Raw genomic sequence first — 16,894 nt, 5'->3', positions numbered from 1 at the left:
TGTGGGGAGTCCTAGGGGTGAGTGAGAGTGATGGGTTGGGGAGTCCTAGGCGTGAGTGAGAGTGATGGGGTGGGGAGTTCTAGGGAAGGGTGAGTGAGAGTGATGGTGTGGGGTGTCCTAGGGGTGAGTGAGATTGATGGTGTGGGGAGTCCTAGGGGTGAGTGAGAGTGATGGGGTGGGGAGTTCTAGGGAAGGGTGAGTGAGAGTGATGGTGTGGGGTGTCCTAGGGGTGAGTGAGAGTGATGGTGTGGGGAGTCCTAGGGGTGAGTAAGAGTGATGGGGTGGGGAGCTCTAGGAAAGGGTGAGTGAGAGTGATGGGGTGGGGAGTTCTAGGGAAGGGTGAATGAGAGAGATGGGCTGGGGATTTCTAGGGCTGAGTGAGAGTGATAGGGTGGGGAGTTCTAGGGAAGGGTGAATGAGAGTGATGGGGTGGAGAGTTCTGGGGGTGACTGAGAGTGACGGGGTGGGTAGTTCCAGGGAAGGGTGAATGAGAGTGATGGGGTGGAGAGTTCTGGGGGTGACTGAGAGTGACGGGGTGGGGATTTCTAGGGAAAGGTGAGTGAGAGTGATGGGGGGTGGAGTTCAATGGGTGAGTGAGAGAGATGGGTTGGGGGGTTCTAGGGGTGAGTGAGAGTGATGAGGTGGGGAGTTCTAGGGAAGGGTGAGAGAGAGTGATGGGGAGGGGAGATCTGCGGATGAGTGAGGATGGGGTGGAGAGTTCTAGGGGTTAGTGAGAGTGATGGGGTGGGGAGTTCTAGGGGTTAGTGAGAGTGATGGGGTGGGGAGTTCTAGGGGTTAGTGAGAGTGATGGGGTGGGGAGTTCTAGGGGTGAGTGAGAGTGATGGGGTGGGTAGTTCCAGGGAAGGGTGAATGAGAGTGATGGGGTGGAGAGTTCTGGGGGTGACTGAGAGTGACGAGGTGGGGATTTCTAGGGAAAGGTGAGTGAGAGTGATGGGGGGTGGAGTTCAATGGGTGAGTGAGAGAGATGGGGTGGGGGGTTCTAGGGGTGAGTGAGAGTGATGGGGTGGGGAGTTCTAGGGAAGGGTGAGAGAGAGTGATGGGGAGGGGAGATCTGCGGGTGAGTGAGGATGGGGTGGGGAGTTCTAGGGGTTAGTGAGAGTGATTGGGTGGGGAGTTCTAGGGGTTAGTGAGAGTGAAGGGGTGGGGAGTTCTAGGGGTTAGTGAGAGTGATGGGGTGGGGAGTTCTAGGGGTTTCTGAGAGTGATGGGGTGTGCAGTTCTATGGGTGAGTGAGAGTGATGGGGTGGGGAGTTCTAGGGAAGGGTGAATGAGAGTGATGGGGTGGGGAGTCCTAGGGGTTAGTGAGAGTGATGGGGTGTGCAGTTCTATGGGTGAGTGAGAGTGATGGGGTGGGGAGTTCTAGGGAAGGGTGAATGAGAGTGATGGGTTGGGGAGTTCTATTGGTGAGTGAGAGTGATGGGGTGGGGAGTTCTAGGGAAGGGTGAGTGAGAGTGATGGTGTGGGGTGTTCTGCGGGTGAGTGAGAGTGATGGGGTGGAGAGTTCTGGGGGTGAGTGAGAGTGATGGGGTGGGGAGTTCTAGGGAAGGGTGAGTGAGAGTGATGGGTTGGGGAGTTCTAGGGAAGGGTGAATGAGAGTGATGGGTTGGGGAGTTCTATTCGTGAGTGAGAGTGATGGGGTGGGGAGTTCTAGGGAAGGGTGAATGAGAGTGATGGGTTGGGGAGATCTAGGGAAGGGTGAGTGAGTGTGATGGGGTGGGGAGATCTGCGGGTGAGTGAGGATGGGGTGGGGAGTTCTAGGGGTTAGTGAGAGTGATGGGGTGGGGAGTCCTAGGGGTTAGTGAGAGTGATGGGATGTGCAGTTCTATGGGTGAGTGAGAGTGATGGGGTGGGGAGTTCTAGGGAAGGGTGAATGAGAGTGATGGGTTGGGCAGTTCTATGGGTGAGTGAGAGTGATGGGGTGGGGAGTTCTAGGGAAGGGTGAATGAGAGTGATGGGTTGGGCAGTTCTATGGGTGAGTGAGAGTGATGGGGTGGGGAGTTCTAGGGAAGGGTGAGTGAGAGTGATGGGGTGGGGAGTTCTAGGGAAGGGTGAATGAGAGTGATGGGGTTGGGAGTCCTAGGGGTGAGAGAGAGTGATGGGGTGGGTAGTTCTAGGGGTGAATGAGAGTATTGGGGTGGAGAGTTCTAGGGGTGAGTGAGAGTGATTGGGTGGGGAGTTCTAGGGGTGAGTGAAAGTAATGTGGTAGGGTGTTCTGGGGGTGAGGGAGAGTGATGGGTTTGGCAGTTCTAGGGGTGAGTGAGAGTGATGGGGTGGGGTGTTCTAGGGAAGGTTGAGTGAGAGTGATGGGGTGGGGAGTTCTAGGGGTGAGTGAGAGTGATGGTGTGGGGAGTTCTAGGGTTGAGTGAGAGTGATGGTGTGGGGAGTCCTAGGGGTGAGTGAGAGTGATGGGTTGGGGAGTCCTAGGCGTGAGTGAGAGTGATGGGGTGGTGAGTTCTAGGGAAGGGTGAGTGAGAGTGATCGGGTGGGGAGTTCTGCGGGTGAGTGAGAGTGATGGTGTGGGGAGTCCTAGGGGTGAGTGAGAGTGATGGGTTGGGGAGTCCTAGGCGTGAGTGAGAGTGATGGGGTGGGGAGTTCTAGGGAAGGGTGAGTGAGAGTGATGGGGTGGGGAGTTCTAGGGTGAGAGAAAGTGATGGGATGGGGAGTGCTGGGGGTGAGTGAGAGTGAAGTGGTGCGGAGTTCTAGGGGTTAGTGAGAGTGATGGGGTGGGGAGTTCTAGGGATGAGTCTGATGGGTTGGGGAGTTCTAGGGAAGGGTGAGTGAGAGTGATGGGGTGAGGATTTCTAGGGGTGAGAGAGAGTGATGGGGTGGGTAGTTCTAGGGGTGAGTGAGAGTGATTGGGTGGGGAGTTCTAGGGGTGAGTGAGAGTAATGTGGTAGGGAGTTCTGGGGGTGAGGGAGAGTGATGGGTTTGGCAGTTCTAGGGGTGAGTGAGAGTGATGGGGTGGGGTGTTCTAGGGAAGGTTGAGTGAGAGTGATGGGGTGGGGAGTTCTAGGGGTGAGTGAGAGTGATGGTGTGGGGAGTTCTAGGGTTGAGTGAGAGTGATGGTGTGGGGAGTCCTAGGGGTGAGTGAGAGTGATGGGTTGGGGAGTTCTAGGGAAGGGTGAGTGAGAGTGATGGTGTGGGGTGTCCTAGGGGTGAGTGAGATTGATGGTGTGGGGAGTCCTAGGGGTGAGTGAGAGTGATGGGGTGGGGAGTTCTAGGGAAGGGTGAGTGAGAGTGATGGTGTGGGGTGTCCTAGGGGTGAGTGAGAGTGATGGTGTGGGGAGTCCTAGGGGTGAGTAAGAGTGATGGGGTGGGGAGCTCTAGGAAAGGGTGAGTGAGAGTGATGGGGTGGGGAGTTCTAGGGAAGGGTGAATGAGAGAGATGGGGTGGGGATTTCTAGGGCTGAGTGAGAGTGATGGGGTGGGGAGTTGTAGGGAAGGGTGAATGAGAGTGATGGGGTGGGGATTTCTGGCGGTGAGTGAGAGTGATGGGGTGGCGTGTTCTAGGGAAGGGTGAATGAGAGTGATGGGGTGGAGAGTTCTGGGGGTGACTGAGAGTGACGGGGTGGGTAGTTCCAGGGAAGGGTGAATGAGAGTGATGGGGTGGAGAGTTCTGGGCGTGACTGAGAGTGACGGGGTGGGGATTTCTAGGGAAAGGTGAGTGAGAGTGATGGGGGGTGGAGTTCAATGGGTGAGTGAGAGTGATGGTGTGGGGAGTCCTAGGGGTGAATGATAGTGATGGGGTGGGGATTTCTGGGGGTGAGTGAGAGTGATGGGGTGGGGAGCTCTAGGAAAGGGTGAGTGAGAGTGATGGGGTGGGGAGCTCTAGGGAAGGGTGAGTGAGAGTGATGAGGTGGGTAGTTCTAGGGAAGGGTGAGTGAGAGTGATGGGGTGGGGAGTTCTAGGGGTGAGTGAGAGTGATGGGGTGGGGTGTTCTAGGGAAGGGTGAGTGAGAGTAATGTGGTGGGGTGTTCTAGGGAAGGGTGAGTGAGAGTGATGGTGTGGGGAGTCCTAGGGGTGAGTGAGAGTGATGGTGTGGGGAGTCCTAGGGAAGGGTGAATGAGAGAGATGGGGTGGGGGGTTCTAGGGGTGAGTGAGAGTGATGGTGTGGGGAGTCCTAGGGAAGGGTGAATGAGAGAGATGTGGTGGGGAGTTCTAGGGGTGAGTGAGAGTGATGGGGTGGGTAGTTCTAGGGAAGGGTGAGAGAGAGTGATGGGGTGGGGAGTTCTAGGGGTGAGTGAGAGTGATGAGATGGGTAGTTCTAGGGAAGGGTGAGTGAGAGTGATGGGGTGGGGTGTTCTAGGGAAGGTTGAGTGAGAGTGATGGTGTGGGGAGTCCTAGGGGTGAGTGAGAGTGATGGTGTGGGGAGTCCTAGGGGTGAGTAAGAGTGATGGGGTGGGGAGTTCTAGAAAAGGGTGAGTGAGAGTGATGGTGTGGGGAGTCCTAGGGGTGAGTGAGAGTGATGGGGTGGGGAGTCCTAGGGGTGAGTAAGAGTGATGGGTTGTGGAGTTCTAGGAAAGGGTGAGTGTGAGTGATGGGGTGGGGAGTTCTAGGGGTTATTGAGAGTGATGGGGTGGGGAGCTCTGGGGTGAGTGAGAGTGATGGGATGGGGAGTTCTGGGGTGAGTGAGAGTGATGGGGTGTGGAGTTCTAGGGGTTATTGAGAGTGATGGGGTGGGGAGTTCTGGGGTGAGAGAGAGTGATGGGATGGGGAGTTCTGGGGTGAGTGAGAGTGATGAGGTGGGGAGTTCTAGGGAAGGGTGAGTGAGAGTGATGGGGTGGGGAGTTCTGCGGGTGAGTGAGAGTGATGGGATGGGGAGTTCTAGGGAAGTGTGAGTGAGAGTGATGAGGTGGGGAGTTCTTGGGAAGGGTGAGTGAGTGTGATGTTGTGGGGAGTTCTAGGAAAGGGTGAGTGAGAGTGATGGGGTGGGGATTTCTGGTGGTGAGTGAGAGTGATGGGGTGGGGTGTTCTAGGGAAGGGTGAGTGAGGGTGATGGGGTGGGGAGTTCTAGGAAAGGGTGAGTGAGAGTGATGGGGTGGGGATTTCTGGGGGTGAGTGGGAGTGATGAGGTGGGGAGTTCTAGGGAAGGGTGAGTGAGAGTGATGGGGTGGGGTGTTCTGGGGTTGACTGAGAGTCATGGGGTGGGGAGTTCTAGGGGTGAGTGAGAGTGATGGGGTGGGGAGTTCTAGGGGTGAGTGAGAGTGATGGGTTGGGGAGTTCTAGGGGTGAGTGAGAGTGATGGTGTGGGGAGTCCTAGGGGTGAGTGAGAGTGATGGGGTGGGGAGTCCTAGGGGTGAGTGAGAGTGATGGTGTGGGGAGTCCTAGGGGTGAGTGAGAGTGATGGGGTGGGGAGTTCTAGGGAAGGGTGAGTGAGAGTGATGGTGTGGGGAGTTCTAGGGGTGAGTGAGAGTGATGGGGTGGGGAGTTCTAGGGAAGGGTGAGTGAGACTGATGGTGTGGGGAGTCCTAGGGGTGAGTGAGAGTGATGGGGTGGGGAGTTCTAGGGAAGGGTGAGTGAGAGTGATGGTGTGGGGTGTCCTAGGGGTGAGTGAGAGTGATGGTGTGGGGAGTCCTAGGGGTGAGTGAGAGTGATGGTGTGGGGAGTTCTAGGGAAGGGTGAGTGAGAGTGATGGTGTGGGGTGTCCTAGGGGTGAGTGAGAGTGATGGTGTGGGGAGTCCTAGGGGTGAGTGAGAGTGATGAGGTGGGGAGTTCTAGGGGTGAGTGAGAGTGATGGTGTGGGGAGTCCTAGGGGTGAGTGAGAGTGATGGTGTGGGGAGTTCTAGGGAAGGGTGAGTGAGAGTGATGGGGTGGGGTGTCCTAGGGGTGAGTGAGAGTGATGGTGTGGGGAGTCCTTGGGGTGAGTGAGAGTGATGGGTTGTGGAGTTCTAGGGAAGAGTGAGTCAGTGAGATGGGCTGGGTAGTTCCAGGGAAGGGTGAATGAGAGTGATGGGGTGGGGATTTCTGGGGTTGAGTGAGAGTGATGGTGTGGGGAGTCCTAGGGGTGAGTGAGAGTGATGAGGTGGGGAGTTCTAGGGGTGAGTGAGAGTGATGGTGTAGGGGTGTCCTAGGGGTGAGTGAGAGTGATGGTGTGGGGAGTTCTAGGGAAGGGTGAGTGAGAGTGATGGTGTGGGGAGTCCTTGGGGTGAGTGAGAGTGATGGGTTGTGGAGTTCTAGGGAAGAGTGAGTCAGTGAGATGGGCTGGGTAGTTCCAGGGAAGGGTGAATGAGAGTGATGGGGTGGGGATTTCTGGGGGTGAGTGAGAGTGATGGGGTGGGGTGTTCTAGGGAAGGGTGAGTGAGGGTGATGGGGTGGGGAGTTCTAGGAAAGGGTGAGTGAGAGTGATGGGGTGGGGATTTCTGGGGGTGAGTGGGAGTGATGAGGTGGGGAGTTCTAGGGAAGGGTGAGTGAGAGTGATGGGGTGGGGTGTTCTGGGGTTGACTGAGAGTCATGGGGTGGGGAGTTCTAGGGGTGAGTGAGAGTGATGGGGTGGGAAGTTCTAGGGGTGAGTGAGAGTGATGGGGTGGGGAGTTCTAGGGGTGAGTGAGAGTGATGGTGTGGGGAGTCCTAGTGGTGAGTGAGAGTGATGGGGTGGGGAGTTCTAGGGGTGAGTGAGAGTGATGGTGTGGGGAGTCCTAGGGGTGAGTGAGAGTGATGGGGTGGGGAGTTCTAGGGAAGGGTGAGTGAGAGTGATGGTGTGGGGAGTTCTAGGGGTGAGTGAGAGTGATGGGGTGGGGAGTTCTAGGGAAGGGTGAGTGAGACTGATGGTGTGGGGAGTCCTAGGGGTGAGTGAGAGTGATGGGGTGGGGAGTTCTAGGGAAGGGTGAGTGAGAGTGATGGTGTGGGGTGTCCTAGGGGTGAGTGAGAGTGATGGTGTGGGGAGTCCTAGGGGTGAGTGAGAGTGATGGTGTGGGGAGTTCTAGGGAAGGGTGAGTGAGAGTGATGGTGTGGGGTGTCCTAGGGGTGAGTGAGAGTGATGGTGTGGGGTGTCCTAGGGGTGAGTGAGAGTGATGAGGTGGGGAGTTCTAGGGGTGAGTGAGAGTGATGGTGTGGGGAGTCCTAGGGGTGAGTGAGAGTGATGGTGTGGGGAGTTCTAGGGAAGGGTGAGTGAGAGTGATGGGGTGGGGTGTCCTAGGGGTGAGTGAGAGTGATCGTGTGGGGAGTCCTTGGGGTGAGTGAGAGTGATGGGTTATGGAGTTCTAGGGAAGAGTGAGTCAGTGAGATGGGCTGGGTAGTTCCAGGGAAGGGTGAATGAGAGTGATGGGGTGGGGATTTCTGGGGGTGAGTGAGAGTGATGGTGTGGGGAGTCCTAGGGGTGAGTGAGAGTGATGAGGTGGGGAGTTCTAGGGGTGAGTGAGAGTGATGGTGTAGGGGTGTCCTAGGGGTGAGTGAGAGTGATGGTGTGGGGAGTTCTAGGGAAGGGTGAGTGAGAGTGATGGGGTGGGGTGTCCTAGGGGTGAGTGAGAGTGATGGTGTGGGGAGTCCTTGGGGTGAGTGAGAGTGATGGGTTGTGGAGTTCTAGGGAAGAGTGAGTCAGTGAGATGGGCTGGGTAGTTCCAGGGAAGGGTGAATGAGAGTGATGGGGTGGGGATTTCTGGGGGTGAGTGAGAGTGATGGGGTGGGGTGTTCTAGGGAAGGGTGAGTGAGAGTGATGGGGTGGGGAGTTCTAGGGGTGAGTGAGAGTGATGGGGTGGGTAGTTCCAGGGAAGGGTGAATGAGAGTGATGGGGTGGGGATTTCTGGGGGTGAGTGAGAGTGATGGGGTGGGGTGTTCTAGGGAAGGGTGAGTGAGAGTGATGGGTTGGGGAGTTCTAGGGGTGAATGAGAGTGATGGGGTGGGGAGCTCTAGGGTGAGTTAGAGTGATGGGGTAGGGAGTACTAGGGAAGGGTGAGTGAGAGTGATGGGTTGGGGAGTTCTAGGGGTGAGTGAGAGTGATGGGGTGGGGTGTTCTAGGGAAGGGTGAGTGAGAGTGATGGGGTGGGGAGTTCTAGGGGTTAGTGAGAATGATGGGGTGGGAGTTCTAGGGAAGTGTGAGTGAGAGTTATGGGTTGGGGTGTTCTAGGGGTGAGTGAGAATGATGGGTTGGGGAGTTCTAGCGAAGGGTGAGTGAGAGTGATTGGGTGGGGAGTCCTAGGGGTGAGTGAGAGTGATGGGGTGGGGAGTTCTGGGGGTTAGTGAGAATGATGGGGTGGGAGTTCTAGGGAAGGGTGAATGAGAGTGATGGGGTGGGGAGTTCTAGGGAAGGGTGAGTGAGAGTGATGGGGTGGGGAGTCCTAGGGGTGAGTGAGAGTGATGGGGTGGGGAGTTCTATGGGTGAATGAGAGTGATGGGGTGGGCAGTTCTAGGGTAGGGTGAGTGGGAGTGATGGGGTGGGGAGTCCTAGGGTTGAGTGAGAGTGATGGGGTGGGGAGTTCTGGGGGTGAGTGAGAGTGATGGGGTGGGGAGCTCTAGGAAAGGGTGAGTGAGAGTGATGGGGTGGGGAGTTCTAGGGAAGGGTGAATGAGAGTGATGGGGTGGGGATTTCTAGGAAAGGGTGAGTGAGAGTGATGGGGTGGGGAGTTCTAGGGAAGGGTGAGTGAGAGTGATGGGGTGGGGAGTTCTAGGGAAGGGTGAGTGAGAGTGATGGGGTGGCGAGTTCTATGGGTGAGTGAGAGTGATGGGGTGGGGAGTTCTAGGGAAGGGTGAATGAGAGTGATGGGGTGGGGAGTTCTAGGGAAGGGTGAGTGAAAGTGATGGGGTAGGGAGTTCTAGGGAAGGGTGAGTGAGAGTGATGGTGTGGGGTGTTCTGCGGGTGAGTGAGAGTGATGGGGTGGGGAGTTCTAGGGGTGAGTGAGAGATGGGGTGGGGAGTTCTAGAGGTTTGTGAGAGTGATGGGGTGGGGTGTTTTGGGGGTGAGTGAGAGTGATGGGGTGGGGAGTTCTGGGGTGAGTGAAAGTGATTGGGTGGGGAGTTCTAAGGGTGAGTGAGAGTGATGAGTTGGGGAATTCAAGGGAAGGGTGAATGAGAGAGATGTGGTGGGGAGTTTTAGGGGTGAGTGAGAGTGATGTGGTGGGGAGTTCTAGGGAAGGGTAAATAGAGATGGGGTGGGGAGTTCTAGTCGTGAGTGAGAGTGATGTGGTGGGGAGGTCTATGGAAGGGTTAGTGGGAGTGATGTGACAGTTGAGGGTGGTGGGGAATAATGTGAGTGATGGGAAAGTAGGATTGTGAGAGATGTGCGCACTTATTGTTGATGGTTGTGGGTGACACACTGTCGGAGGGATGGAGCTTATGGGACGCTGGGATGGTTTATGGTCAGTATGGTCATGTTGAGGGATATGTTGCTTTTCAATTTTGCTGATAGTGAATATGTGATGATGGTGATGAAGTGATTTTAGGTGAATCGTTAATGTTTAACCAAGTGAAGGTACTCCAATTCACAATGGAATCTTGTCAGTACTCTTGTTGAATTACTCCTTGACTCCAGGTGCAGTTATCCTTCAGGTAATATTGCTGTGTGTCGCAGTCACTCTGGCCTTTCCTGTCCAGGAGCATTTTACACCAATATCTTTGATGATTCTGCAGTACGGCCCACCTTACTGGGCAGTTTCACTCCATTTGGAGATGGGAGTATTTTCCTACCTGGGGAGTAAGTGTTAAATAATCTTTTGGAAATGCTAAAGCAAAATCCTGGTTTATTGTTGTTACATGTACTGAGGTAGTTTTGCATGTCATCCATACAGATCTTGACGTCACATCAGTGCATTGCGATAGGGGAAGAGAAACAATAACAGAATGGAGAATAAAGTGTTATTGTTACAGACAGATGTGCAGACAGACACTAAGGTTTAAGCTTATAATGAGGTAGATTGTGAGACCAAGAGTTTTTCCTTTAGTATATTCAACGGGCTTATAACAATGAATACATCTGTCCGGGCACAGTACTTACTTCCAGGCTTTTGACTCCTCTGCGCAGTTGGCGGGGAGGAGGCGGGGGTTCAAATTTCAAACTTTCAATGTACATTTATTATCGAAGTATGTATGCAGTACACAACCCTGAGATTCGTCTTCCCACAGACACCCATGGAACAAAGAAAGTCCATGAAACACGTTCAAAAGAAACATCAAACATCCAAAAGAACAAACCACGCAAACAGCAAAAATACGGAATATTAAATATCAAACCACAGAGTTTAAGAATGTTTAGTTTAGTTTAGTTCATTTGAGTTTAGTGATGTGTCATTCACTGACTGCAGGCCGCAGAGCCAGTCCACACTGACCAAAGTGGCACAAAATAGAAATAAAAATTGGAGTAAGCAGAAACCAGAGACTCATATAACGTAAACTGCAGTTTCCAATCTCCAGCTTCATTCTCTGGCTGCATCGAATGAGAGGGGTGAGAAGAATCTGAGGAGAGTGGGATCTTCGAGAGATTGAAAAGTGTAAGCAGAGACCAGGCTGGCTTCCACATTGTGCTAAGCTGTGTCGACAACTCTGCAGTAGCTTGAAGTCACGGGTGCAGCAGTGACAAGCCGTGATGCATCCAGATAGGATCTGTAGTGCATCTATAAAACTTGGAGAAGTCAAAGGGGACTTGTCAGATTTCTTTAGCCTCCTGAGAAATACTGGTGAGCTTTCTTGGTCAGGCTCTTGAAGCTTTCAATCTTCTTGACCTCAGCATCTTTGATGTAAACAAGAGAACACTACCACACGCCCTCACATATGATTGAAACATGTAAGATTATTAAGGAATTGGACACACTGGACGATGGGTGAGTCCAGAACTAGAGGCCACAGTTTAAGAATGGTGGTGCTGGCTAGAAGGGCCAAATGGCCTACTCCTGCACCTACTGTCTATTGCCTCACTTCCTGAAGTCAATGACCAGCTCCTCAGTTTTGCTGACAGTGAGGGAAATGTTGTCATGACGCCATATCACTGGGCTGTCTTCTTCCTTCTTATACTCTGACTCATTTATTGAGTTTTGGCCCACTATAATGGTGTCATCTGCAAACTTGTAGATGGAATTAGAACTGAATCTGGCCATGCTGTTTTGACTAATCAGGGAGTAGAAAGGCAGCCAAAGATTGACAAATCCAGAATCAACCAGGAAATGCTGGAAATACTTAGACAGCTTCCGTGGAGAGATAAAAACAAAACTATAATAAGTGACATAAAAAAACAAGTTTTAAAATTCAGAGAAAGAGGAGAAGGAAGAAAGAACAAATGGAAAAGTTCAAAGTTCAATGTAGATTTATTATCAAAGTACATATACCTCACCGTATACAACCCTGAGATTCATTTCCTTGCAGGTGTACACAGTAAATCCATTGATTAATAACCATAACCAATCATTGAAAGAGTACATCAACTTGGGCGTTCAACCAGGGTGCAAAAGTCAACAAACCACAAATACAAAAAGAAATAGTAATAATAATAATAAATAAACAATAAATATTGAGAACATGAGATGAAGAGTCCTTGAAAGTGAATCCATTGGTTGCAGGAACATTTCAATGATGCGGCAAGTGAAGTTGAGTGAAGATATCCCCTTTGGTTCAAGAGCCTGATAGTTTAGGGGTAATAATTGTTCCTGAACCCAATGCTGTGAGTCCTGAGGCTCCTGTGCCTTTTTCCTGATGCTTGCAGTGAGAAGAGAGCATGTCTTGATGATGAATGCTGCTTTCCTCCAACAGCATTTTGTGTAGATGTGCTCAATGGCTGGGTGGGCTTTACTCGTCATATCCACTACTTTCTGCAGGAAAGGTCTTAAACACAAATAGTTACTGGAAATCCACAGTACCACACACACAGTACTGGAGGAACTCAGCAGGCAAGTCATGCAGCATCATTGTTTATTCCTCTCCCTCTCCAGACTTGCTGTCTGACCTGCTAAGTTCCTCCTGTTCTTTGTGTTTGTTAAAAGGAAAAGTCTGATTGAGTAGAAAGAGAGAGTATAATGTGATAAAAGAATTCACAATGTAAGACAAAATGGGTAGCGAGTCAAAGAGAGTGACACCAAATGAGTTAAAAGCATATGAGGCTGTAATGTGTCTGATTGGAAGGAAGTGATAAGACGTGTCAGATTTGTGTTGTTCTAGTAATCCACGTGTTGATCTGATGTTGGTTGGATCACTACTAGCTTACAGCCTCTCTAAACTTCTCCACGTACAGTCTGTACCAGCAATACTTCATCTCTTTGTCAATACACACAGTTCACAGTGATTAGTGGAGTTCTAATGAGTCACTCCTAATTAAAGGTTTGATACCCCCACGGTCATTCACAACACCACCAGAAGTCTAAATTACAGTGTTAAAATAGCAGCCGGGGAGAGACATCCACAAAAAGGCACTGCTCCACAGTATGTGATTCACAATATTGCATTAGTAATTTTTTGTGAGGTTAAAACAAATTTCACACTTGTCTCAGGATGAATTCCATGAAAGTGCAGATGGAAATAAACAATTCATAAAGTTTAATAAGGAACTTGGAAGTACTCTTGTTAATGAAATCCTTACAGGACTTTTGTGTTAGGACTAATTAAACAGTGTAGTTCCATAAAACAGACGGGTAGGACAGGCTGAACAAGCTCCTTTAGTGCTATAATTCCAAGTTGGTAGTGTAATTGTTTCTTTTCTTTTGATATATTGCCAGAAAGTCAAGGGTCCTGCTGTACCATGAAGAGGGTGGGCTGCTAATTAATGAAAATGAAATTTCAATGAAGCAGTGGAAATGGCCAAAAAGAGGGAATCTTCCTGAGCCAATATGGATGCAGGTAAGTTTCCATCAGTCTCACTCAGATGAGACAACAAGGTTCAAGATTGTAAACTTTCAGTGGAAATCTTGATGATTCTGACTACAAGGAAGAGGGAGGCAGACTTCTAGTTCTGCTTATGAATATCCCTTGAGGTTGACTGCATTGACATTTTTATCTATGTGACATTGGACCAGGTCATGTGAAGCTGCGTTCATGACATCTCACAAGACTTTTACATAGCAGCTTTTACATTTGTAGAAGTGAACGTTTTGGGCTGAGACTGTTCATCAGGACTGGAAAGGAAAGGGGTAGAAGCCAGAGTAAGATGGTGGGTGGAGGGGAGCACAAGCTGACAGGTGATGGGGAAGATTCGTGGTGGGGAAGGAGGATGAAGTGAGAACAGGGAGGTGATAAGTGGAAGAGGTAAAGGTCTGAAGAAGAAGGAATCTGACAGAAGAGGAGAGAGGACCACGGGAGGAGCAGGAGAGGGGTACCGGGGGAGATGATGGACAGTGTAGAGAAGAGAAGGAGTAGGAGCCGAGCCAGAATGGGGAATGGAAAAGAGAGAAGGGGGATTGCTCCTGTCCTATTCTGTTGAATAAATTATTTCAACAACTTGATTGACTCTTCTGTCAATCTTCTGAACTCAGAGAAATTCGGCCAGTTTATGCCCTCTTCAAACCTGAACCACTGTGATTTTTGACTGCATATGAATGTGTGATATCTGTTCCATACCTGCAGGTTAATGATTATATCACTGTACGAATCAATGGTCGATTTTCAATCAATTTCACCTACAAGTGGCAGTATGAGTATATCCGCTTTCCCCTTTCTCCCTTGCCAGATGTAATTCCTCCCCAGCCCAATAAAATGGTAAGTGCAAATCGAAAACCATATCCCAAATTGTAGCTGCTTTCGATTCTTGTTGCTTTTCAATGAGTGTGATTACAATTTTAAAACAAACAGGACCTGTGTGTTTTAATAAAGACCATTCTGTTGATAGAACTCCAGAAGATGATTTGTCCTTCTTCTTCCAGCTCTTCCTTTGTTTCTCACAGTTTTCTGTAACTGGAAAGAAAAAAGATTCAAAAATGAAAGAAGTACTGTTCTTTCATTTTCCTTCCCTCTTTCACCTGTACCTGTAATTTCTGAAGACTTTGGGACAAGCTTATCTAGTTGCAGAATCTTAAGTGATTAAGCAGCAGCAGACTGATGCCCACTGTGCACATCACTTCTTATAGCAAAGCCTTTGCGAATGCGTTTCTTCAGAAAAAGAGTAAGTTGGTAAAAAGAATGCAGTATCAGTTTTCAGAAGATTTTCTGCAAAGTCTCACATAATAGGCTATTCAGCAAACAAAAGGATTAAAAAGGTTTAGTGGCAGCAACCATCAGAGATTGACAAGGATAAAAGAGGTGGTATATGCTGGTTTCTGATATTTTTGTGACTCAAAGTTTCTTTGGAAGTCAAGAATGAGGCAGAAAACATTGCTTACAATAGTTTTATTACATGTTACAAGAGCCACGATCATCTTATATTTAAACTAGAGCAAACACAAATTTCAGTAATAACTTGAATAGCCATATTCAAGTGGTGTAGCACTTGCTACAGAAAAACTAAAAGTTTCTAGAAGCAGCTGTAGTATAATCACTATAAAATTCACCGAACGCTGACATGTACACTCAGAGGCCACTTTATTAGGTACAGGGGGTTAGGAGGTGTCTATGTTCGTGGTTTTCTGCTGCTGTAGTCCATCCACTTCAAGGTTCAACTTTTGTGCATTCAGAGATGCTCTTCTGCACCCCACTGTTGTAATGTGTGGTTATTTGAGTTACTGTCACCTTTCTGTCAGCTTGAACCAGTCCAGCCATTCTCCTCTCACCTCTCTCATAAACAGGGCATTTTCACCCACAGAGCTGCACTCACTGTTTTCACACCTGTAAACTTTAGTGATGGTTGTGCGTGAAGATCCCAGGAGATCAGCAGTTTCTGAGATACTCAAACCTCCTTTCTGGCACCAACAATCCTTCCATGGTCAAAGTCACTTAGAGCAGATTTCTTCCCACTTTGATGTTTGGTCAGAACAACTACTGAACCTCTGCATGCTTTCCTACATTGCGTTGCTGCCACGTGATTGGCTGATTAGATATTAGCTTTAATGAGAAGGTGCACGGGTGTACCTAATAAAGTGGCCACTAAGTAGGTGAATGTATAAAAATGCAAGCTTGAATAGGAAAGTTAAACTACAAGAAAAATAGAAGGGAAGTAACTTCTACACCTTAATCCAACAAATAGGTAGCTGGTTTTCAAGCTGGAGAATTGTAGCCGGAGATATTCTCCAGGGATCAATGTAGAAAGCCACTGCTTTTTTTAATATACAGTAGAGTTAGGATTTTGTATATGTGTGAGCGAGATAGAATTTAAAATATCACAGATATGTAATGGTTGATAGAAATCCTCTGCAAGTGGACAGAAATTTATTTACATAATAAGCAGACAATAAATGGCGTGCACCTCAAATAGCCTCTGACAACCAAGTCCAACTCCTGGCCTTCTCATGGGGCTTCGCCTCTAAGCCCAGCGGAACTGTTTCTACTGACAGGAGAAGGGGCGAAGGCAGGTTCTGGCGCCTTAAAACCAGTGCTTCGGGTAGATGGAGCTCGTCAGCCTGGGAAGGCAGTCCACCTACGAGAGGGAGAACTCTGATTTCAAACTTCCACTGCCTTGCAGCCATACCCACTCATGGGAAAGGTTTTGGGAGTGAACCCCGAGGACAAATCCGGAGCTGGAGTCCCTAAGGCAGTCCAACGTTGCCTTCAACCTCATTCTGGCAACTCCTGTGACGTCACTGGTGCCAAGGTGTATCGGCCCTTGCCCTTCCCTTGGACAACATCAGTGTTGTGGAGAGGGGAAACTTGCTGCATGGGCAACTGCTGGTCTTCCACACAACCTTGCCCAGGCCTGTGCCCTGGAAACCATTCCAGGCACAGATCCATGGTCTCGCGAGACTAACGGATGCCACCAATTAAGAGAAATTTGTTACGGAGAAGCATGAAGTGAAGCATACAGGCAGAAATAACATGGAGATAAACCAGACTTATACAGCAATGGTGTATCATCTTTGAACAGGGCAGGATATGTTAAAGCATTAAGTAATCCTAAGCTTCATAGAGTGCAAAGGCAGGAGGATCATATTGAGCTTTAAAAAAAAATTGATCAATTTACAAAACCAGTGTATTACATTCAGAACTGACCAATAGATTTAAGGATGTGAAGGTCCAAATGAGAATGCAAAAGAGATTTACTAGAATGTGTCCGAGGATTCAAGGATTTCAGTTCCAATATTTGACTGGGGTAGCTGAGGCTGATCTTCTTGGAGCAAAGAAGATGAAGCAGACATTTGACAGAGGTAGATCACAACATGAAAGCACAGAACTGAACACAATATTCCCGATGTGGTGTACAAGATCATGACTGCTTTCACAGTTAAATCTGTTCCTATCAGCAGTTATTTCAGGGACCAGGAAACACAGACCTAAATGGAAAGGCGTAAGATTGAGAGGAGAGATTCTTTATGTTGTGATTTAGAACCTGCTACTCGTAGGGAAAATGAAACCAATGGAGCTCTCAAAGGCAACTGGATGGGTGCCTGAGGCAGGAAAGCACACAAGAATGGTGTGTTGGCTTTCTTTATTCAGCCGACTGAGTTCAGGAGCTGCAAGGTATTAATACAGCTCTATAAAATCCTGGTTAGACCACACGTGTTCAGGTCTGGTTACCTTGTTATAGGAAGGTTATGTTTGAGCTTTAGAAGGGGAGGCAGGGGAGATGCTGCCTGAATTAGACAGCATGTCTGAGTGAGCTCAGTCTTTTCTCTTTCAAATGAAAGGGGATGATAGGAGTGATACAAGATGATAAGAGGCGTATATTGAGTTGATAGACAGAGACTTTTTCCCAGGGTGGAAATGGCTAATACGAGGGGCCATAATTGGAGGAAAGTATTGGAGTGATATGAAAGATGTTTATTACACATAGAGTGGTGGGTGCATGGTATAATCTGCCAGGGGTGATGGTAGAAGCAGATACATTAGGGACATTTAAGAAACTCTTACATATGCACATGGATGATAGAAAAATGAAGGACT

General features: G+C 49.7%; 1 protein-coding gene across 3 annotated transcripts in view; it reads left to right on the top strand.

Moving 5' to 3' along the window:
* Window positions 1–16,894, top strand: part of LOC132403930 (uncharacterized) — a 226,121-nt gene that overhangs the window by 122,119 nt on the left and 87,108 nt on the right. For 2 of the 3 annotated variants that reach the window (XM_059987772.1, XM_059987773.1), the window contains exons 9-11: window positions 9,489–9,644; window positions 12,649–12,769; window positions 13,493–13,624. In XM_059987772.1, the coding sequence (XP_059843755.1) occupies window positions 9,489–9,644; window positions 12,649–12,769; window positions 13,493–13,624 (409 nt within the window). The remainder of the gene's footprint in view (window positions 1–9,488; window positions 9,645–12,648; window positions 12,770–13,492; window positions 13,625–16,894) is intronic. The other variant, XM_059987774.1, reaches the window with a different exon arrangement.

The sequence above is a fragment of the Hypanus sabinus genome, chromosome 13 (genome assembly GCF_030144855.1).
Source record: "Hypanus sabinus isolate sHypSab1 chromosome 13, sHypSab1.hap1, whole genome shotgun sequence".
Classification (NCBI taxonomy): Eukaryota; Metazoa; Chordata; class Chondrichthyes; order Myliobatiformes; family Dasyatidae; genus Hypanus; species Hypanus sabinus.
This window is presented reverse-complemented; position numbering and strand designations above follow the sequence as displayed.